Below are 21562 nucleotides of genomic sequence, written 5' to 3' on the forward strand. Positions count from 1 at the left end.
CGCCTTAAGATCGCGCGAACCTTTCGTGTCTCAATCCTCGTACAACACCCCGCCTCTACACCCCACAAACAAGTGCATAATGTCTCGCAGACCGCCCCCAGCTTACACAGCACCCCCCGATTCAGGCGTGCATGCGACCTCACAGCTTTACCGCTCAATCTCCGAAACTGCCTCTACTCCTTCTGCGCGTATTCCGAAGGAATCATTCACTATCAGACCCTGTTCCGGTCAAGCGTGGGTTGTTCCCGCCGGGTCCATCTGCCGCCTGACCACACCGAAGGGACCTCAGGTAGGCGACTTGAACATCTGGAACGCGAACAACCCCCGAGAACGGATGTGGGCGGCGCGTACCCGCCAAATCCATGCCTCCCATGTCTCAGTGGGCGACCGGTTGTGGTCGAACCTGCCATATCTGCGGCCCCTCGTGACGATCACTGGTGACTCGCTGGGCGGCGGGCAGCTGCATAACGTGCTTGGGCCAGATGGAAAGCGAAAGCCAGAGGTTGTATTCGGGACTACGCAGTTTGGAGGGCGGGTGCATGACTTGATGGGTACTCGCTGTGATCCCTACGTCAACTTGCTTATGGGTGGGGAGACCTTTGACTTCCACTGCCACTCAAACCTGACCCGGTCTGTGGCTCCCTATGGGCTGACTGAGTTGGATGTCCATGATGTCTTGAATGTGTTTCAGGTGACGGGGCTGGATGAGGAGGGAAAGTACTTCATGGAAACATCCCCTGCAAAGGCGGGCGAATACTTTGAGTTCTTTGCGGAGGTAGATGTTCTATGTGCGCTGTCTGCATGCCCTGGTGGTATGTAACTGCCCATCCTACAATGTTTGCACTGCTAATTTGCCTCAGGTGATCTTTCCAACTGGGGGTGGGATGATAAGGAGGGTGATATGGGAGCCACTTGTCGCCCGCTGGGTGTGGAGGTGTACCAATTGGCTGATGATAAGGTCCTAGATGGGTGGAAGTCCCCAGAGTGCCCCAAATACCAGGGTATGCATGGCATGAAGATGCCAGCTCGTGAAGTAGATGGATATGTTGGAGTATGAATATAAAATAACAGTTATGGAACAAATGCAAGTATGGCTTGCAGCGCACGTGACTGCCCCGCGTTCGTCATCGGGAGATGTCATTGCCGTCACATCAACGTACAAATCTGTAGCCCCCTTACCCCCTTGCAGGGGATCAATGTGACAGCCTGCTGTTGAGTTCCTGTTTCAGCCACCGATGCCACAGCCATGTCAGACTGACATCCCTCGGGATTTTGGGGCTCCAGGCAGCCAGGGTAAGATTGGGTGTAGGTGTAGGGTGTAGGGTGTAGGGTGTAGGGTGTAAGATGTAAGATGTAAGATGGAAGATGTAAGAAAAAGAAGATGGGTAGGGTACAGTAGTTGCCTGTGTAGTCCCAGAGGTTCCTCAAATGGCAATCCCCGCCCCTCTCCTATAAAACATCACCTTTCCCCTCCCCACTTCTCTCTTTCACACTTCCCGTCATATCTATCACATCACTCAACATGCCTGTTTTCAACGTGAGTCTCGATCTTTCTTGGAAGCTTCAGACAAGCTCCATACTGACAATCTTGAAACTTGTAGATCACCCTCAAGGCCGACGCTCCCGCCGAGGAACTTCAAAAGTATGTCGCATTGCTCCTCTCTCTGACACTACACTACTAATCCGCTTCCTTTGAAGGGCCAAGGAGACCGCTCAGGAGAAGGGCGGTGTCATCCAGCATGAATACAGCCTGATCAAAGGGTTCACGTGAGTACTGCGGCTTTGTTATCTCGCCTGGACTGCGAATTGTTCCCGCGGACTAGGATGCTGACTGGAGCTACAGTGTCGCGTTCCCCGATGACCAGGTTCAGACCCTTGAGTCGAACGAGCACATCCACGTCGAGCAGGATGGCGTGGTCAGCACCAACTAGTCCTCCTTTTGATTGCGACAAGCTCTTCCCGGGCTAAAGAGCTTGCATTGCACCGGAGACGATCTGCCCTACGACCACTGATGGACCGAACGGAAATGCGAGAGCTGGATACCCAGGGTTCTTTTTATTCTTTTTTTTTATTTTTCCTTCAGCGAGATGATATGATACCAATACACGACCTGCTTTCCTCCGCGATGCCAGGCACTTATGATTAGCCAGCTTCCGAATGCGAGGTACAGGCACCCATGGATATGGAACCAGTTTCATGAATTATGAGCATGTAGAGTACAACTGTAGGACATAAGAGTGCGGCCGTGTATCACTCATACCGAGAGCTGCAAGCATCTTCTTCGATCACCAATATTGTGCCGATCTGGCGCAAGTTACAGATGTTGGACCGACGATACCCGCAGATCTGCCGTCACCGCCTCACTCGTTATCTCCCACCTCTCTCCTCTCAACCACACATCGCAATGGCAACACCAATAGCCATGTTGTCTAGGCCTGGTCGTCGGGCTTTGCCGGCTACGCGACTCCTCGTACGCCAATCGTCCACATCACAGGGTCAAAATTGGGCTGGTCATCCGTTCGATGTTGCCAAAGACAACGTTGCGCAACTGGCTGCCAGTCCTCGCCGGGCTTTGACACTGGCAGACTTACTCAAGTGAGTTGCTTACATTCAAATTGAAAGAGCCAAGTGCTAATTCTACTCAATTCAGACACGGGCGTCCACCACTATCCAAAGACGCACTTTTAGCTTCGGCCAACTTCACCCTCTCACTACTGCCCGCCCGCCTGGCTTCTCGGATTCAAGCCCTGCGAAACCTGCCATACATTGTCGTCTCAAATCCCCATGTCTCTAAAATCTATCATAATTACGTCCACTCGCTGTCGACCCTCATACCATATCAGCAACGCCGAATCACAACCCTCGAAGAGGAGAATCAGTTTGGAGATGTGCTTGCAGATCTTGTACAGACACACACAAACACAATCCCAGTCCTCGCACGTGGTTTCCTAGAGTGCAGGAAATACGTCAGCCCAGCCGACGTCACACGCTTTCTGGACACGCATCTGCGAGCTCGTATCGGCACGCGGTTGATTGCCGAGCAACATCTGGCTCTTCATTATGCTTCTCAGCCTCTGAGCGATACGCCCTCTGAAACAGCAGATGGTCCAAAACAGCAGAGCAAGATCCCGTCCAACTACATCGGAGTCATTGACACGGCGTTGCAGCCAGCAAGTATCATCCGACTGTGTGAAGACTTTGTTGGAGAAATTTGCGAGCTGAAGTATGGCGTGCGACCGACCTTGAAGATTGGAGGCCAGCCTGAGGCTTCGTTCGCTCACGTACCTGTGCACGTCGAGTACATCATTACAGAATTATTGAAGAACGCATTTCGGGCTACTATCGAAAACGGGAACGAGCGTGAACCGATCGAAGTGACGATCGCTGCTGCGCCAGATGTCCCTGGAAATGAGCGTCCCGTTCAGGGTGATACCGATGTCGGCTTTGAGCTTGATGTGGAAAGTGACGGAGGGAGCTCGAATGAGACGATTGGGAACTGGACCCCATCGTCTCAGAGCATCACAATTCGCATCCGTGATCGCGGTGGCGGTATTCCGCCTGAGGTTCTGCCTCATATCTGGTCGTATAGTTTTACGACATTCTCGGATATGGATTTCCAATCCTCGGATAATGGTGGCATGGATGCTTTGAATACTATCTCTGCCAGCAGTGGCCATCTCAGCAGTATTGCGGGTCTTGGTTATGGATTGCCCTTGAGCCGAGCTTACGCTGAATACTTCGGTGGTAGTATCGCCGTGCAGAGTCTTTGGGGATGGGGCACTGATGTCTATTTGACATTACAAGGAGTCGGCAGAATCGATTAAGGTATTGAGATAATCATCGATACTGTCGGCTTGCGCCATCACACATTCATGGCTCCAAGTCTGTCTGGTCATCTACAGTCTCGCCTTTCCCGTCGGAACAAACAGATCCACAAAGTCTGAGACTGGCAGACCTGGCTTTTGAACCGCCCCCAATATGCGACCGATCTCCCCTGCTAAGAACATCTGACCCATGTTCCGGAAAAACTTGTTCTGTGCCGCTGCCGGTGTTCGAGGATGCCGTGCGTGTCCCACGGGGTATTCAATCAAGATTTCAGGCATGGAGGAGCCATCTACCAGATGGACCGTCATTCCTGCGCCGATGCTCTTCTTATCAAGATCGAAATAATCCTGTGTGAGCTTGGAGTCAGGGCGCACCATGATTCTCTCTCGCAAGGATCTTAACTCCTCACTGGTGGCCCAAGGGCTCTTGTCTAAGTAGTCTGCAGCCTCTGGTGGGCCTTCCTTCAAGAGAGCCAAGGCGACAACATACTGAATGCAATGGTCACGGTCAGCGGCATTGTGCAGCGTACCTTGCTTGTTCACAATCAAATACGCAGCCGCAGTTGTTCTAAGATCAATCCGTTTGATCTGCCCAAGAGGATCGGACAGCCCCTTTTGTCGAAACAGCCGAGCGTGCAATATGGAGGCCTCCACAGCCGAGACCGCGTGCCCTTCTACGGGCATAGTCTTGAATAGCACATTCTGCACCGCCCAAGACCCAAATGGCCGCGGGAACTTAAACCCTGCCTCACCGAACGTCCGCTCCCAGAAGCCCCACGGCTTCGCACTCAAAGCCCCGGGTGACCCAGGCTGGCCCTGTTCAACAAGAAGAGCCAACTGCACAGCTCTCCTCGCCGCATCAGCCGCCGCCCACCCTTTTCTCGGGATAGTATTAGCACCCGCCCGGTACACCCGGTTCGGATGACCGTCCATCCAGACATGCGAAATGGTCGCCATGGCTTGCTCCTCACTCAACCCAAGCAACCAAGAAACAACGGCAGCGGATGCCAATTTAACGAGAACCACATGGTCAATCCCATAGGCATTGAAAGCGTTCTGCATCTGATAACACCCCTGTACCTCATACGCCTTGACAAGTGCAATCAAAAGCGTCTGCATCGTCAACGGCGGACCTTTATGGACCCTCCGCCCAGAAGCAGAGGAACAAGCCAACCAATCCATAACTGGAAGGATAGCAGCGAGATTATCTACAATTCACAATATTAGCCCTGCATCATACATCCCAAATCCAATCCCACATTTTTCCGAACCCTCCAAATCATGAAATAACAATATAATCATAATCGTCACTGTAAACAACATACCAGAAGGATGTCCCCACTCAACACCCCCCAGCGCATCATTAAAATCCAAGTACCGAATCAAAACCCCCATCCCAAAAGCCCCAGTAACAGGATCAACCATGAACGCCGTCCCAGGCACGCGAAACCCATCCGGTACAGTCGTCCCTTCAACAACGGGACCGAGGAGTCGAATGCATTCGGAGCTTGTTGCTGCTGTCGAGATTGCGCAGGCCATTGCGTCTAGGAGGGCTGTTCGCGCGCTGCTCCATATCTTCTCGTCGGTTTCGTCGAGGGTGTGCTTGTAGACGTAGTCCACTATGTCCATTATTGGTTTGTCGTAGGGGTTTGGCATTTTGGGCTCCAGGAGGTAAGATTTAGGTATGGGGGTGTAATGGTGGTGAATTGGTGATTCTTCATCTAGTAGAGCTCTGGAGGACTTCGGTGCATATCTGGAATGATCCGGTTGTACATGTAATGTCTCTTGAATGGATTGGGACGATGTGCTACCTCAAATTATGGAGTCTAGATTTGTCTTTACTTGCTGTATTGGGCAACTTTATTCAATGATCTTGAATTGTTGATTTGCTGTTAACAGCCCTATATTACCCAGCAAGATAGCCAATCATGCCGAAATATATATCCAGTGAAAATGAGCAAATAAGCAACATGCTAAAGCCGTTTCAAAATCCACCGACACCCCTCACACGCTGTACAGCACCAACAAACCCCTTCGCCCAACTAAACCTCCCTGGATCAGTCCCCATAGAACCAGGCGGAATCTCACCAGTCTCAGGATGATGCCAGCATCCATCCCTAGCACTAGCAGCACCATACTTAGCAGTATTCTGATTGCGACCAATAAGTTCCAGCCAAGCACGACAAACAACCGATGAATCGATAAGAACGTTGATTTCCTGGCTGTGGAAGAAGGACTGTGTATCGAGGTTTCCGTTGCCTGGTAGAAGAGAGAAATAGTGTTAGCGATAACAATCCAAGTCGCAATACATACCTATCATATATCAAGGTATTGGAAATGGAATGGAATAACCCACCCTGAATAGCAACCTGCTCATCAACAACCATCAACTTAATATGGCAACTCCTCTTTTTAAAACTGTTATGAATAGGCATCGTCTGATCCTTGGCAACATAATAGAAAACTCTTAGTTTCGCCTTCTCCTCATCAGACTGGAGGGTGTTGTAAAGCCTATTCGCTATCATCTCGTTTGTCCCATTCTGGAAAGGGAGGAGCTCGCCTGCGTCGTTGTAGCCTAGACAGAGATAGCAGGTGACAATAACGCCGCGGCGGACTGCGTTCAGGAGGGGTTCGAGGAGGGGTTCAGCGTTCATGTTTGGAGTTTGGATTATGATTGAGTTGGTTGCGTGGTTGATTGCCGAGATCCAGGCTGAGTTTTGGGGGGTTTGGGAATTGCTGTGGTTTGGGGCTTCGAAGTGTTAGGCGAGGCTGGACTTGAGGGGGACTGGGAGGGATTCTTACATCCGAATGGCTCTCTGTTTACGAGGGCCATTGGTACAGGTTCGTGGTGGGGGAGGACTCTGTATGGTGTGAAGATGGGGTCTTGGTCGGTGTCTGGTGCGTCGCCTGTCGTGTCAGGTTGGATTGTTGTATCTGGTTTAATGTCAGAGATGGTCATAAACTATCAGCTGGGCATCGGGGTCATACTGAGATGGCGGCTAACGGCCTGCGTTGGCTTCTCTTCTCCACGCGGGACAACGCTATCATTCACTCTTTCGGCCTCATGCTCGAGATCAAGATCATAATGCTCGGACTTGACAGTATGCTGAGGAAGAACCTGAGCACGACTCTCAGCAGAAGCACCACTACTCTCCTCCTCATAGCATGGAATAGGAGCATCCGCAGCAGGAGAATTCAAAAGGGGAAGTGCAGGCTCCAGAACCTTTCCCCAAGACAGCAAAGCAGCATCATAAAAACTATCCACGATGGGACCCTCGATATGAGCCAGCATCTCGACATTGTCGTTGTCCTGGATGTTACTGCTCTGCAGCAGCGCCATGCGCCGATCGATGACAGTGAACTTCGCATGGAATGTTCCAAAGATCGGCCGATGGAAGTTGATAACCTGAAGATCAACATTGGGGATCTCGCTCGCTGGGGGGAGTTTCACTTTCCCGCCGGTGTACTGGTCCTCATGGACGCTGAGTCGGTTTTCCCATGCCTGCTGATATATCAGCCCTGTCTCACAAGTACGTTCATTATAGGAACCAGATTATAGGGGAGACACCTGACGAGGATCACCACGATCATAGACCATCTTCATAACGACCTTCCGACCTCGTTCACCTGCCTGCTTAGAAAGTTCCCGAATAGCATTCGTCACTAAAGTCGACGCATTCGAGTAAACCCAAAAATTAGTCCCTAAGAAGACTTCATGTTCGGCGCGTGCAATGCAATTCGCTAAATGGCGACAGAGATCAGGTAATGGGGCGACAATGGTTAGTGGTACAACGCCGGTACTTCCCATCAGTTGGGGAGAGACAACCCCCGACGTGGGGTTCTTTTCCAAGGAACATAAGGCATCATGGTAGATCTGTAGGGGATTGAGTTAGATTTTACTTAGTGGAATGATCCAAGAAAATTACCTGTAAGAAGAGATTGCTCGGTTCGGCAGATCCAAAATTCCCACATGCGCGAGCTTTTTGTAAGTCGTCTAGCTTTTCATATTCCGATACTGATTCTGAGCTTGAATCTGACCCATGATTGTGTAGAGATGATAGATGGTGACCTTCGAAGAGTTTGTCGAAGAGCTTTGTCGGACATTGTGACGGGTCGCGCGCTAACTCCGAGGTGACGGTCTCCGGTTGGTGACACAGCTCGTAGACCTTGCGTGGGATCATAGTATATTGATATCTGCGTGTCAAGAGGAAGAAAACAGAAAGAGCAAAAATAACAAAAAGCAGAAGAAAAGGAACAGGTACAGGCCGAGGTACGGACATCTCAGATCTAGTTAAGTTCCATGGATATATTCCCCTCAGCGATGACGTAGATCTTAGCTTTCAAGAAATGCAATGGAGCAACTGGAGCAACTGGACTAGCTCAGAATGGAGACTGAGAATTGTGATGCCTAAATATGTCCACTTCATAGGAGAATTTCAGCCCTGTGGGGTCATAGGGGTCATAGGGCTACCGTTCGACGTCACCTATCCAGCCAAATGCACTCCACAATGCTTGTTTTCGCGAGAAACAGGGTTCAGTGGCACACATAGCCATGTGTGAGCCGGCTTCTGGCCTATTTTTAGGCCATTCTCTGAGGCTTCCTCGGTACTTCTCTATGCCATACTAAGGGCAAGTTTTCCAAGGGTGGAAAGCACCTGTATGCTCCTTCGGCACACAAGAGAGTCCGTCTTCCGTCTTACCTCGTTGCTATGTCAATTCGATGTTTGGCCCTCCCGAGTCCCCAAGGTCAGAAGCAATTGATATAAACATTAAATTGTGAAATAGTCATATACGGGGGCCATCCGGACATTTGGCAATATTGTCCATACACCCCAATCACCCTCGAGTCGCCGTTTCCTCAATCAAGATTTCCTCCGAAGTCATTTGGAAGCGTTTGCTTTCAAAGCCGGCCGATTGGAAACCATTCTGCTTAAATCCTCCTTGAGAGAATGGAGCTGGTTGAAATCCACCCTGGGTAAATCCTTCCTGCTGAACATCACCCCCACAGAACCCGGGGGTCTTTTTGATCCCCAACGCCTCATCCAATTCGGCGACATACTCGTAAGCCTTCTCGCCAGCAATAGCCAGCCTCTCATAAGAATCAGGTCCACCCAGTTGCCACTCCCGCAATGGCCTGCTTGCATTACCGATCTCGTACTCAAAGCACGGCTTCTCCTTATCATGATCCTTCGCGTCCTTGTACGTTGTCTGATAGCGGAAGTAATGCGCACCACCAATGGGTTTGTAGCCCTTCGTCTTCACCCTGTATCCAACCACCGGATGGATGAACTCGCAGGTATCACCGAGTGGCTGGTTGTTGCTGTCCAGAACGTCGTTTCCGGGAGTGCGTCGCAAAGATCCGTTGAGGTAGTATAAAAGTGTGAAGCTATCTTCCAGGTTACCGGTTCCCCAGCCGTATTTGCGGAATTTCTGGACGGGCTTGACGGCTGCTGTGAAGGGGTGACGGATTGCAGAGGCTGTTGCTGCGGCATTGCGTCCAAGCCATGATCCCCAAGACTCATTTTCCAGAGGGTCCTCGGGGATGGTCGAGATGTGGCGATCTCTGTCGCCTCTTTCAATGTATAGGTATTCCTCGTTCAAGAACAGGAAGGGTTTGATCTGGTCCAGCATCCATGAGAAGGTGATGTTGGACATCTCTTCCATGTCACCTTCTTCCTTCAGGGTTGAGTTCGAGCCGCCACCGATGTGAATGTGGTAGCCGGGGAACCACACCTGTTTTAACGTACGAGGGTTGAGCTGGTGGTTTACATCGTCTTCCATCCGCAAAAGCTCGCGACTCGCCTGGTTCAAGGCTTTTGCCACTTTGTTGAGCTCGATGGCAGCATCGTTGACTTCCTTGTCAGTAGCCTTTCCACTCGACTTGAGGTCGATTGCAGCTTGCAACAGCTTGTCCCATTCTTCGGCTTTTTCTTCGATCACTATCTTCTGTGCTTCGATATCGCTCGCCTTAGCTTCGCCGAATCTCGGGAGATACCATAGCGTGGGTGAAAAGGCCTCGCGGTGCTCATCGAGGGCCAAAGCCTGGAAAGCATGTTTGACATCTAAGAAGCTATAGTCAGTATCTCAACAATCGATGACCAAAGAAGAGGGGTCTTACTTGCTGAAAGTGTAACATTCTGCCATCCAGTCTGATCCGCCCACCACAACCAATTCGACGGCAATTTAACACCAAGCACTGCAGGCAAGCCAATGGAACCAACAGTGTCATAAACACCCACAACCTCCACAATCCGAGAGCCCGGCTGAGCCCAGTCACCCTTAGCGCGCTCTGCAAAAACAAAGTCCTCGCCTTTAGCGCCCTGGTGCTCATCAGCCTTACCCTCCATCCACTCAAACCAGCGATCACTGTAATAGAACCGTTCTCCCCTTTGCGGTCGGTTCTTGTAAGCCTCCCAGAGATCTGGGAAACGGTTGAGATCCTGCTTGCTGCAAATACCAATATCGGAAATCAACCCGGCAATAGTACGAGCCGTGTACGCGCCTCTCGAGAAACCAAAGCACATAATCTGGTCGCCGGGAGAATAGTTCATCACGCAGAAGTTATATGCTTCGATGACGTTGCCTTCGAATCCTTGGCCGATGGCTCCTTCAATCTTCTTACCAATGGCAAGGGAAGTAGTGCCGACTCCGGAGTCGTACCACACGATCTGTTGCCACTGTTCACCATTCTCATCGATTCCAAACCCGTTCAGAGCGCGGCAGAGGCGAGTGACATTTGACGGGACGTTCTTCTTGCCCGATACGGAGGACTGCCATGTCCCATCACAGCAGATGATGATACGTTTGCGAACGGGGGTTGTCTTGATATTCTCATGGGGCTCGCGACATAGCGACATGATTGCGAGCAACGAAAGAAGCGAAAATATATACAGGATTGTTGAGAAGGTCTCTGCCCAGCGAACAGCGCGAACACAGCCTCTATTTAAAAAAATCCCTCCCCAACACGTCCACACCCCTCAAAAAAGCAAACAATAGAGCTAACCACGAACCTCGCTCTAAATTATCACCTTTACTCACAGTTCAAACGAAGCTATCACATTCTAGCCTGCGCACCGTGCACGAACATCAACGCCACATTCGGCAGTCTAAGCCCAAAGCGGGCCATTCAGCTTGCCCCCATTTTCACTTGCATCTTCAGCTGCTGAGGGGATAGTGGCAGTGCGTAAATCAGGCAAGCCGATTTCAGCAGTAGGCCAGTTAGCGTCCAATCATGGCCGGCTATCGTCGTTGGTTTTCCTCAGGCGTCCACCCCCCACGAGGTTGATCCCGTATTGATTCTGCAGAAATAAGCGAGAGCGAGGCTTGGGGTTCTCGGGAAGGCCGTTGGCTTTGGCATGGTACTCTTAGATAAGAACTAGTAGAGGACTAACAACTAGAACGACAGGTGGACTTTTTGTGACTCCAGAGCTGGGACAGGCGAAATCCGGGGAAGCTAGCCTGATTGGGAAACAACCTTGAGTTGCTCACATGGTCAACACTTTTTCCTAGTATACAACTCAATTTCGACTATCCTGGTTAACTGTGTAGATGTCGTGGTTACACAGGAAGTTCTATTTCGGTAGCTCTGTAACGACCTGTTCAAAGGTCTTCTGGATAGTAACATGGTTTCTGGAGAGCGTCAAGCCAAGCTCAGGATACAAAGCCTCCTCACTGCTATTGGTGAGGTTAAATTGCTGTCTCCGCGGCGATGAAATAGTAATAATGATACTTTTGTTATCGTCGGGATCGAGGTCAGGCCTCCAGTAGCTGGGGTCCCGGGCCCCTTTCGAGCTGTCCAGCTTTATACTGGACAGTTGGTATTTGCGTGAGCTCTTGATTGGGCCGGGGGTATTTCGACCGTAGGCCATAGTTCCGTCCAGGAGCCAGCGGAAGAGAGGGCGGAGGGTGATGAGGCTGCCTGCTGTGATTCCGAGGCCAGTCTCGATGACGGACCAAATGGCGATTTGGAAGGTTGAGTCTAGATATTTTTTAGTTGTGTAGGGGTACAGGTGGTGGGTAGGCAGCGTACATAGGAAGTCTGCATCGGCGTAGGATTGTAAAAAGGGGATTCGGATGATTACTGCCACACTTGCGCTGGTGAATGTTAGCAACTTTCTTCCACATGAAGTATGGGTCAACATCACATACAGCGCAGCCAAACTGAGAATTCCTCCCACGGCCAGCTTTGTCCTGTGGTTCATTTGCAGGTTCCATACCAGGAAAGCGGGTAAAATGCCGAGAGTCAAATCACACAATATAGTCACAGAGCTGTAAAAATAGGTAATGCCCAGCAGAGTAGACAAGGGCAGACAGCTCCCTTCACTTCCTGGATCCACTTGTTGCCAGAAGTAGCCAATTGGTTGGCAGTTGAATAGTAAAAAGAGCCAGAACAAGAGTCCAATGGCAATAACAGTACCAATTAGGCCCCAAAGGATCAGGCGATGAGATTTTTTGATCGTCAAGCGAAGGAGGCCAAGTGCAATGGATATTTTGGCGACTGAGCCTGCCCAGATGTAGATCATTTGACCAAGCCACCACCACTATTCAAAAGGAATTAGCAAGCCGTGAAAGTATACTCATAGGAACACCTTACCACCAGTGCTTTCTTGAAGACAACAGTGCTTGTAAAGTCTTCGTAGGGGTGGCCAACCCCGTTCATTGATCCAAGAATGCAACAGGTGTTCAACATGATAAACAGCGCCTGCTACAAAGTCAACAAACAATTTTCATACCAGGGTAACAAGTAACTGACCAGCGCTGCTACCATCAAACCATCATCCCAACCAAAAGCACGAACGATGCTTAGGCGAACGAAACTCCTCAATGAAACCGCTATAACGGAAATCGACATTATGATAATCGACACGAGGAAGATCGCCAGACTCCGATCGACAAGGGGCATCGCAGGACCCATTTTGGCGATGTGGATAGGTAATGACTCGAATGAACCTTCGTAAGCTAACAACTCACTGATACCGCTCAAATAGCATCTTTCAGGTACTGAACAATGAGTACCGTGTTCAAACGAGAGGAATCAGCGGGAAACTGTCAAAAATAAAGATTTCAACATCCCCCGGATGGAAGGGACCTCAAGGGACCGAAGGCTTCATATAGCGTTTCAAAAGGCCCAACTCCTCGAATAACCCCGGAGCGAAGGATCTGTGCCACGCACATGGCAATGATTGAGGCGATATCAGGGATACCTGCAGCGCTTCTAGCCTTAAATGAGACCAAAAGCCGTGCGCCAGTGTCAGGTACTAGTCCCGAAGGATTGGTCTGGGCGTGTCAAGGTCCAATTATAATTGTGGGTTCGCGATCTAGTGAACTAGCGATCGGGTTGGGGTGACTCGTGCCGAGATCGCGTGGCCTTTTTAAATTGCGTTCTAGTTCGGATTTTATTGGCATTGTATAGCATTCTGACCTTGAATTGTACACGGTTTGCTATTGTGACATGCATGGTGGCTTCATTTTTTATTGAGATCTTCCAAGTTTGTTGGGTTCCGGGTAGATAAGGAATTTTCTAGAAGATGGGAGGGTCCATAACAAAGGCATTGTCTTTCTTGGATACGAAACAGTGTTCGTTTTTATTTGAAACCCCATCTCATTCTCTTGGGAAAGGGCAGGAAAATGCGACAAAATAAGAAGACAGCCGGGCCGAGGGCGTTCGGGACGTTTGTCAAACTGAGATAGACCATACGTCCTTTCACATCCCCACCTCATACAATACCATTTCTAAACAACAACCGAGGCACTTGAAGATAGATAAAAAGAGGTAAAAAAGAAGAGGCGAAGGACGGCGAAAATAATGTATGAAACGGTATACTCGCTTAAGGCTTCCGTGTAGAAACTGTCCAATACTTCATGGCGCTGTACATTTACTTATGACCCCTATTGTAGGTTTTCGGGACAACATGCTAATTTGCCTTGGAGGTTCTTAAATTCTAGAAGAATGGCTAGGAGCTTGATTCAGCTCTAGTAAGTCCCAAATTTCCTCAATACTGGCCTGCAATGATCCTTCATCTTCCATTTCTTTCTTCCAAGTCTCTCTCGAGATGGCACCGCCGAGAAACAAAGCAAGATCGACATCACCAATTCCGCAACCCATTCCATCGTATGGACCTTCAGTGGTGGATCCTGGTTGAACCGGGTCATAGAGCCGGACAAGCCGGGACCGATTTGGGAAGTAAAGATCCCTCGCAACGTAGTAGTCCCCCCACCAGTCGCTGTTGGTGTGCGGGGTTTTGAACTTTTGAGCGCCGTCAGGCACAGCTGCTAAGATGTCTTTTTGGAAAATTTTGTTTGATGAGGCAGCTGCTTCCCCCCACAGCCCGTAGCGAGCATGTTTGGACAGCCACCACAGCTTGGGATCTTCGGGCTCGCTGGAGTCGCGGGTGAACTTGAAGATGTCAGGCGCGGCGCGTAGCAAATCATCCCACGTCCATGGGTCGTTTGCGACTATGCAGGCCCGTAGACACGTTTCAAACATAGCGGGTCTCATGTGGGCTAGCTTCTCATAGGTCACACAGTGAGCGACAGCTGGATACCAGATAAGATCTGGTAGTAGTTTCCCAGGAGTATCCGCTGTGAGCCAAGACAGGTCGTCGGACATGATGCGCCGGGCATTGATCGCGCACCGGATCTTGATCTCACGTCTATCTTCCGGGTGCTCAGCGATTTGTGTAGTCCACCATTTGGCAAAAATTGCATTGTGGTAAATACCATGTATTACCATAGCCCATTCATGTTTAAGCATCTGCGGTCTTCGAAGTCGTGCGTAGCGATCGATATCGCCATTGTATGCGGCAACATAAATGAGTTTGTCCTTGTTGATGAACGGGAGATCTGCAGGGAGTGGGCTAAACACCAGTGGAAGATAATCCTCTGGTGCGTTAGGAGCCTCGCAGTCATGGTCATCTATTCCCCAGTCTTCGGTGATATTGGAGTAATAGGGATCCGTGCAAAATCTGTGCCATGGCTTGGCGTCGATTTTAAACTCCCGAGGACCATAGTACTTCGACCTGGCAGTAAGGCTCAAGTAAGCAGCTGTATCCCCATTCAGAGATGCAACTCGACGCCCGGCAATATTGACCATACGTGTATAGTCGTTCATGATCTCGAACTTCACAGACTGGGAGAGAATGTGCTCATAAATTTGTTGACTGCCGTTGCTGCTTTTCTGCATGCTTGCGTAGCCAGCCTCCTCTGCGACATGGACCTCCGGAAGAGGATCAAGCTCTTGATACAGATCAAAATATCCTGCGACGGCACAGGAACGAGCGGCATGATAGAGCATATCCGGGTATCGTTGGACCAGATCTCGGAGAGTATCCTCTTTCGGGACTTCGGGATACCAGATACAATAAGGTGTCTCTTCGGGCCGCGAGATGGTTGGTATGATACCGCTCATGATATCCCGGGCATTCAGGGCGCGCGTGAACTCTGGAGTGACTCCACGGAGCTCCTGGGCAAAGCCATAATGATGTCGTATGCCGCGAATAGTGCACAGTCGATGAACCTGCTCGCCCATAGTCTTTGGAATTCGAGATCCGTGAATTGCATCCTTGCAATCCTCTGCATCGTACTTGGCAATCGTCAGTCTCTTTGCTATCGGCAGCTGGTCCGGGTTGTTTTCCAGCTTGGCCATGCTGTCAATGGATTGGGGGGAAAGTGAGTAGTTTAGATAAATCCACGACGAGATACCTGGTGGACTCCGAGTCGGAGTAATAAGTTAAAAGTAATAAAACATCCTTGGATCGCTAAGTGTAAAGTGGGGCGTGGCGTTTGGCCCCCAGCGGGCCATCAAGCTTCTAATGGTGCGGCTGATCTACAATATTGTACGACGTAAATACTAGGAACTAACTTACATCGTGGACCGACAAGCTAGATAGTGCTTGTGAGAGATGTGATTCCCACCAGCTCCACTATATCACCCATGTCAGCTAGATCAAAGAAGCAGATTTGGTTAGATGGTCAAAGTTTCTATGCGGACGCATAAGCTCCAGACGTTCGTTGTCCACGATGAGGTGAGTGGAATATCGCATAAAACAGCAAATTATAGCATCTGAACTGTATTTATTATGATCAGAGTAAAAGCTTAACTGGCAAAAAAGCCGGACGACCACAAAGAGTACTAAGGCACCCATAGCAATCAGTCGCCACAAGCGTTTCGACGAACGGTTATAGAGATAGTTTCGTAGCAGCATCAGACATACTAATTGAGTGAAGCAGGATAGTCAGGCTAAGACCATTTGTTTTACGTGTATTGGTTAGCGAAACTCGTGAAAGAGCGGTAGGAGCATCCCTACGGTAGTCTATAGCCGCATCTATACTTCACCTCCCAGCCATACGGTATACCTTTATATATAGTACATTAATATTCTACTGGTAGAATAACATTTGACATAGTGGCGGTAATAGACTACCGTAGCTATCTAACCGTTATATTGTTAAACCCAGTGTCAATATCGACTAGTTAATAACTCAGCTCGGAGACCGATTCCCGTTTACAAATTACCCCTCGTCGACCACGATACAAAACCAGCAGCTAGCTACTTGACAACCTTAAATCCCCCAAAATGATAATAAAATGATAACAAAATGAATCGAACATAGTTTCCTTTGCAAATTATAACCGAGAAATATATTTTTGTATTCATTTCAGCCAGTCGGCGTTAGTTCGAACAGCCCCCCCACGTCTCCTCATCGGAGTTGTGGCCGAAATCCAGTTCCGCTTCCCCAGAATTTGGTGTTTTATCAATATACTTTCCCCTCCCCGAGATCTCTTTCTTCATAACTGCTAGGCTTCTCTTTGGAATTTGGAAGCAGACTACCCCTTTGTGTCATTCAACAGCTTAGAGTCTTATAGAACTCCAACATGTACGAGCTCTGCTCCTCTCGTACAAACATCGTCATCATTGCTCACATAAGCTAGGGTGTATACAGCTTCCTTTGCTTTCTTCGAAGCTCTCTGGGAGGTATGTCACAAACAAGTCTAGCTTCATTATCTCAAAGCTAACTGCTCTGATCTATAGGGCGGCGTCAGCCATGTCTTCGTCAATCTGGGATCCGACCATCCCTCGATCCTCGAAGCAATGGTAAAAGGCCAGAAAGAAAAGAAAGACCAATTCCCTACGATAATCACTTGTCCCAATGAGGTACGCATCATCCGGCCTACAACATATCCCAGACTAGTTGCTCCTCGAGTGGGGATGGAAGTATACGGACCCCGCTGAACATGTGCACACGTATAGATGGTCGCACTCTCAATGGCAGACGGATACGCCCGCTTAACCGGCAAACCGCAAGCAGTGATAGTGCACGTCGACGTTGGCACGCAAGGATTAGGAGCAGCAGTGCACAACGCCTCATGTGGACGTGCCCCGGTTCTAATCTTTGCTGGTCTATCGCCTTACACGATCGAGGGCGAGATGCGAGGCTCTCGCACGGAATATATCCACTGGATTCAGGATGTACCAGATCAGAAGCAGATCGTCTCTCAGTATTGTCGGTATTCCGGCGAGATCAAGTCTGGCAAGAATGTTAAGCAGATCGTGAACCGGGCTTTGCAGTTTGCAACTAGTGACCCGAAAGGTCCTGTCTACCTTGTTGGTGCTCGGGAGGTTATGGAGGAGGATATTGAGCCATATCAATTGAACCAGAGTGTCTGGGGTCCTGTTTCTCCGGCTGCATTGCCGAGCTCTGGTGTTGAATTGATTGCATCTGAGCTTGCGGCTGCGAAACAACCTCTTATCATTGCTGGGTACAGTGGACGGAAGGCTCAAGCGGTGACAGAGCTGGTGACATTGGCGAATAACTTCAAGGGAATCCGCGTGTTGGATACCGGTGGTAGTGACATGTGTTTCCCTGCTAACCACCCAGCCTGGCTGGGCTTGAGATATCCCGGGCATGACGTGGTCAGAGCGGCAGACCTGATTCTCGTTATTGACTGTGATGTCCCCTGGGTTCCAACACAGTTCAAACCGTCTGAATCGGCGAAGATAATTCACATCGATGTCGACCCTTTGAAGCAGCAGATTCCGGTTTTCTATATCCATTCCATGGCGACATTCCGTGCCGACTCTTCTACCGCACTGAAGCAGATTAATGACTATGTTGCTGCCCAGGGGTCTTTGCAGAAGTTCATTGGATCAAAGGAGAATATTATCATGGGACAACGCCGGGATGAAGAATACTTGAAGCGCCGACAGGAGATCGCCGATCTGGCCGTTGTTCCTGAGGGCGGTGATGGAGCCTCCTTGAATATCAATTATCTTATGGCACAGGTCCGCCAGGGTGTTCCAACTGATACGATCTGGGCCATCGAGGCTGTAACCAATACCCACTGGGTTGCAGATCAGGTTTCAGCCACATTGCCCCACTCATGGATCAACTGTGGAGGAGGTGGACTGGGTTGGTCTGGTGGAGGTGCACTTGGCATCAAGCTGGCCAGCGATGTGCAGCATGGCGGACCCGGAAAGGGCAAGTTTGTCTGTCAAGTGGTTGGAGATGGCACGTTCCTATTCTCAGTCCCTGGATCTGTCTACTGGATTGCTCGCCGTTATGGAATTCCCATTCTGACGATTGTGCTGAACAATAAGGGCTGGAATGCCCCTCGGCGGAGCATGCTCCTCGTTCATCCTGAGGGTGACGGGTCCCGTGCTACCAACGAGGACCTCAATATCTCTTTTGCACCTACGCCTGACTATGCGGGAATTGCTACTGCTGCGGCGGGTGGTGAGGTCTGGGGTGGTCGTGCAGCCACTGTTGCTGAGCTTACACAGAAGCTTCCTGAGGCTATCCAGAGTGTTTTGAGTGGGAAATCAGCGGTGTTGGAAGCGCAGCTTGATGGGACCACGGGGAAATATGTGGAGAGTCATAAGGGTTAGCCAATATACTCTGTTTCGTTTAGCTGCAGCTCTATACAGGCAAGTAAATGGAGACTTCATAATTGTTGTTTAGTTGTGGTGGCAGTTGTTTACTTCGCAAAGCTTATCGCGCCGATGCCGGCGGTAGCCTTATCTAGACGGCGGGGTGTGTTTTGGTATTTCCGTATTATTCTCCAATTCCTCACCATTTCGCGGACTGTATTGTAATACTAAAACCACGCAAGAGCCCCGCGCCCTACAATTGACAAGCAGTTGGTGGCATTCAGTGAAGTTTAACTATAACCTGTTTCTCCGAACACTCCGTCATTAGATAACAGAAATATATACATCGTGACTGTTTAACTATCACCAAACGGACTCATCGGAGTGTTCGGAGTATGAGTCATGTGCCGGGGTGGATAACGTTAAGATAAAAAGAATGCCGAGATCAGTTCCTTGGATATCGCCAATTCTTTGCCTCCTTGACACTTGCATTGTTTTGATCTCTCGAGACCTACGGCTCTGTCCTCGCACGCAATAGCACGACACTCCGACGTTTGTGCGTGAAGCTACCCTCCACCTACTGTCGCACATAAAACGCCGATTCCGCTCTTGACAACTACACCGCTCCGATCACAATGAGTCCCCCAGCACCTCTCGATGTCGACCTCGTGGCCGTCACTGATACCACTGCCGTCCCTGTCCCTGATCCCTTGACCGTCAATGGCATTTCTGCATGGAGAGCGAAGACGGCAAAGATGCCCACTGGCGTGGCCGCGGCATGCAGCAGTGATATGTTTAAGAGTCCGGTATGATACCTTCAGATTGGACGGAGATTGGAGTGAGGGATATAAGACCAGAATGCTGATATGTGTTTTGGTTCACTAGATCTGCTATACCAAGCCCAAGGCCAAGCGGTTTGACCGTAAGTCTAACTATTCTGATGAAATGCCGGACGCCATATTTCGGTCAATAGATGTTCATTCATACTGACTTGTTCTCTTGCTTAGACCGCTTTTCACTGGAAGCCAAGTCTCGCAAGGTGCGCACGCTCAATCGCGTAATTCAAAGTCCCCCATCGCTAATGCCCTTCCACAGCCTTCAACTTTGAAGACTGCCGCTCGGTACCTGAAGAACCCTGGTGAGAAGAACAGATTGTCTTGGCTGAACCTAAATGCTAATTATTATTTCAGGCCTTATCTCCCTTGGTGGTGGACTGCCCTCGCCTGAATACTTCCCCTTCGAGCACCTTGATATTAAGGTCCCCACTCCCCCCGGGTTCTCCCCGGAGGCTACTCGCGAGTCTGGCACCGTGCTGCGCGCTGGAAAGCATGATATCCAAGATGGAAGCAGCACATTCGGTGAGTATCTTGAAATTATATGTATAGATATTGCGCAGGACTGATTTATATTGCGGACCTGGAAATTGCGCTTAACTACGGCCAAGCCACCGGTGCTGCGCAATTGCTTCGTTTTATCACCGAGCATACAGAGGTAAGTCCAATATCATCTTCAACAACTCGCTCAATACTAATAAAATCAGCTCATTCACAAACCTCCCTACTCCGACTGGCAATGCACCATGACAGCCGGTAGCACCTATGCTTGGGACACCACTCTGCGCTTGCTCTGCGAGCGTGGCGACTACATCATCATGGAAGAGTACACATTCGCCAGCGCAGCTGAGACCGCATTCCCTTTGGGCCTGAAGGCCGTAGGCATCGCAATGGACGAGCAGGGTCTCCTCCCTGAGTCCATGGACGACATCCTCAGCAACTGGGACGAAAAGGCCCGTGGTGCCCGCAAGCCATTCGTACTGTACACCATCCCAACAGGCCAGAACCCCACTGGCGCCACCCAGTCCGCCGAACGCCGCCGCGCCGTCTACAAGATCGCACAGAAGCACGACGTCATCATCGTCGAGGACGAGCCTTACTACTTCCTGCAGATGCAGCCCTACGTCGGTGAGGATGCCGAGCCCGTGCCTCCTCCTGCCACCCACGAGGACTTCATCAAGTCTCTTACCCCGTCATTCCTCAGCATGGACGTTGATGGCCGTGTCGTTCGTCTCGAATCCTTCTCCAAGGTCGTGTCGCCCGGCACGCGAGTTGGCTGGATCGTCGCCTCGGAGCAGATCATCGAGCGCTTCATCCGTAACTTTGAGACCTCTTCGCAAAACCCTAGTGGTATTTCTCAGATTGCTCTCTTCAAGCTTCTAGACGAGCACTGGGGTCACTCGGGATACCTGGATTGGTTGATTAACCTGCGCATGTCGTACACTGCTCGTCGTGACTCGCTCGTTCACGCTTGTGAGAAGCACCTGCCCCGTGAAATTGCCCACTGGGTTGCCCCCGCGGCAGGCATGTTCGTAAGTTTCCCAGTAACATTTTCTCCGCTTTTAATCTTACCATATTAACCCCTTGCTTAGCACTGGATCGAAATTGACTGGCACAAGCACCCCGGCATTGCGGCCGGCAAGACTCACGCCCAGATTGAAGAGGAGATCTTCCTGTCCGCCGTGGAAGCAGGTGTCCTCCTTTCCCGCGGTAGCTGGTTCAAGCCTGACCACGACACCATCGAGGAGAAGATGTTTTTCCGTGCGACATTTGCCGCCGCCTCATCGGAAAAGATTGATGAGGCGATTTCTCGCTTCGCTGGATCTCTCCGGAGTCAGTTCGGCCTGTAAGTCAAGAGTGACTATATGTCTCCCTTTTTCTTACGACCGGGTTAGTAGTGGTCTATGATTTTGACGAATCTCTCTCTATTGGACGAGGGTGCATTGATTCATTTGGTTTCGGGTTCTAGATAGTAGACTTGCAGTTTTCAAAAAGGTGCTTTGATAGTTCCGTTGAAGGTCGCCTTTAATGACATTTT

The 21562-nt window shown here is 50.2% G+C and overlaps 10 protein-coding genes across 10 annotated transcripts; 5 read left to right on the top strand and 5 right to left on the bottom strand.

The window, feature by feature from the left end:
* Nucleotides 1-79: 79 nt before the first annotated feature.
* PENARI_c018G04676 (urea carboxylase-associated family protein) lies at nt 80-1057 on the top strand (the record flags this gene model as incomplete). The annotated part of the gene is made up of 2 exons (XM_022634548.1): nt 80-812; nt 861-1057. 2 exons carry the CDS (start codon nt 80-82, stop codon nt 1055-1057), a joined length of 930 nt encoding a protein of 309 aa, XP_022485637.1.
* Nucleotides 1058-1522: 465 nt separating this feature from the next.
* On the top strand, nt 1523-1931 carry PENARI_c018G11634 (uncharacterized protein; the record flags this gene model as incomplete). The annotated part of the gene is made up of 4 exons (XM_022634673.1): nt 1523-1537; nt 1602-1642; nt 1699-1767; nt 1844-1931. The coding sequence occupies 4 exons, from the start codon at nt 1523-1525 to the stop codon at nt 1929-1931; spliced, it is 213 nt and encodes a 70-aa protein (XP_022485540.1).
* A 473-nt stretch (nt 1932-2404) lies between these two features.
* Nucleotides 2405-3824, top strand: PENARI_c018G09851 (alpha-ketoacid dehydrogenase kinase family protein; the record flags this gene model as incomplete). Its single annotated transcript, XM_022634642.1, has 2 exons — nt 2405-2595; nt 2651-3824. The coding sequence occupies 2 exons, from the start codon at nt 2405-2407 to the stop codon at nt 3822-3824; spliced, it is 1365 nt and encodes a 454-aa protein (XP_022485591.1).
* Nucleotides 3825-3896: 72 nt separating this feature from the next.
* Nucleotides 3897-5480, bottom strand: PENARI_c018G10944 (putative 2-methylcitrate dehydratase (PrpD); the record flags this gene model as incomplete). The annotated part of the gene is made up of 2 exons (XM_022634663.1): nt 3897-5032; nt 5150-5480. 2 exons carry the CDS (start codon nt 5478-5480, stop codon nt 3897-3899), a joined length of 1467 nt encoding a protein of 488 aa, XP_022485673.1.
* Nucleotides 5481-5808: 328 nt separating this feature from the next.
* PENARI_c018G03949 (IQ calmodulin-binding motif protein) lies at nt 5809-8005 on the bottom strand (the record flags this gene model as incomplete). The annotated part of the gene is made up of 6 exons (XM_022634527.1): nt 5809-6083; nt 6181-6573; nt 6627-6758; nt 6813-7326; nt 7393-7698; nt 7751-8005. 6 exons carry the CDS (start codon nt 8003-8005, stop codon nt 5809-5811), a joined length of 1875 nt encoding a protein of 624 aa, XP_022485486.1.
* A 655-nt stretch (nt 8006-8660) lies between these two features.
* Nucleotides 8661-10681, bottom strand: PENARI_c018G05368 (T6SS phospholipase effector Tle1-like catalytic domain-containing protein; the record flags this gene model as incomplete). The annotated part of the gene is made up of 2 exons (XM_022634564.1): nt 8661-9886; nt 9943-10681. 2 exons carry the CDS (start codon nt 10679-10681, stop codon nt 8661-8663), a joined length of 1965 nt encoding a protein of 654 aa, XP_022485605.1.
* A 714-nt stretch (nt 10682-11395) lies between these two features.
* Nucleotides 11396-12738, bottom strand: PENARI_c018G10886 (uncharacterized protein; the record flags this gene model as incomplete). Its single annotated transcript, XM_022634660.1, has 5 exons — nt 11396-11802; nt 11854-11918; nt 11973-12364; nt 12418-12525; nt 12577-12738. The coding sequence occupies 5 exons, from the start codon at nt 12736-12738 to the stop codon at nt 11396-11398; spliced, it is 1134 nt and encodes a 377-aa protein (XP_022485587.1).
* Nucleotides 12739-13758: 1020 nt separating this feature from the next.
* Nucleotides 13759-15468, bottom strand: PENARI_c018G07478 (uncharacterized protein; the record flags this gene model as incomplete). Its single annotated transcript, XM_022634598.1, has 1 exon — nt 13759-15468. The coding sequence occupies one exon, from the start codon at nt 15466-15468 to the stop codon at nt 13759-13761; it is 1710 nt and encodes a 569-aa protein (XP_022485493.1).
* Nucleotides 15469-16698: 1230 nt separating this feature from the next.
* PENARI_c018G09959 (uncharacterized protein) lies at nt 16699-18709 on the top strand (the record flags this gene model as incomplete). Its single annotated transcript, XM_022634646.1, has 4 exons — nt 16699-16720; nt 16767-16798; nt 16856-16978; nt 17075-18709. 4 exons carry the CDS (start codon nt 16699-16701, stop codon nt 18707-18709), a joined length of 1812 nt encoding a protein of 603 aa, XP_022485636.1.
* Nucleotides 18710-19326: 617 nt separating this feature from the next.
* Nucleotides 19327-21374, top strand: PENARI_c018G11692 (aminotransferase-like domain-containing protein; the record flags this gene model as incomplete). The annotated part of the gene is made up of 8 exons (XM_022634675.1): nt 19327-19497; nt 19577-19613; nt 19699-19730; nt 19787-19829; nt 19882-20049; nt 20088-20182; nt 20232-21056; nt 21117-21374. 8 exons carry the CDS (start codon nt 19327-19329, stop codon nt 21372-21374), a joined length of 1629 nt encoding a protein of 542 aa, XP_022485564.1.
* Between the last annotated feature and the right edge of the window lie 188 nt (nt 21375-21562).

Source organism: Penicillium arizonense (assembly GCF_001773325.1).
Source record: "Penicillium arizonense strain CBS 141311 chromosome Unknown PENARI_contig018, whole genome shotgun sequence".
Taxonomy (NCBI): domain Eukaryota; kingdom Fungi; phylum Ascomycota; class Eurotiomycetes; order Eurotiales; family Aspergillaceae; genus Penicillium; species Penicillium arizonense.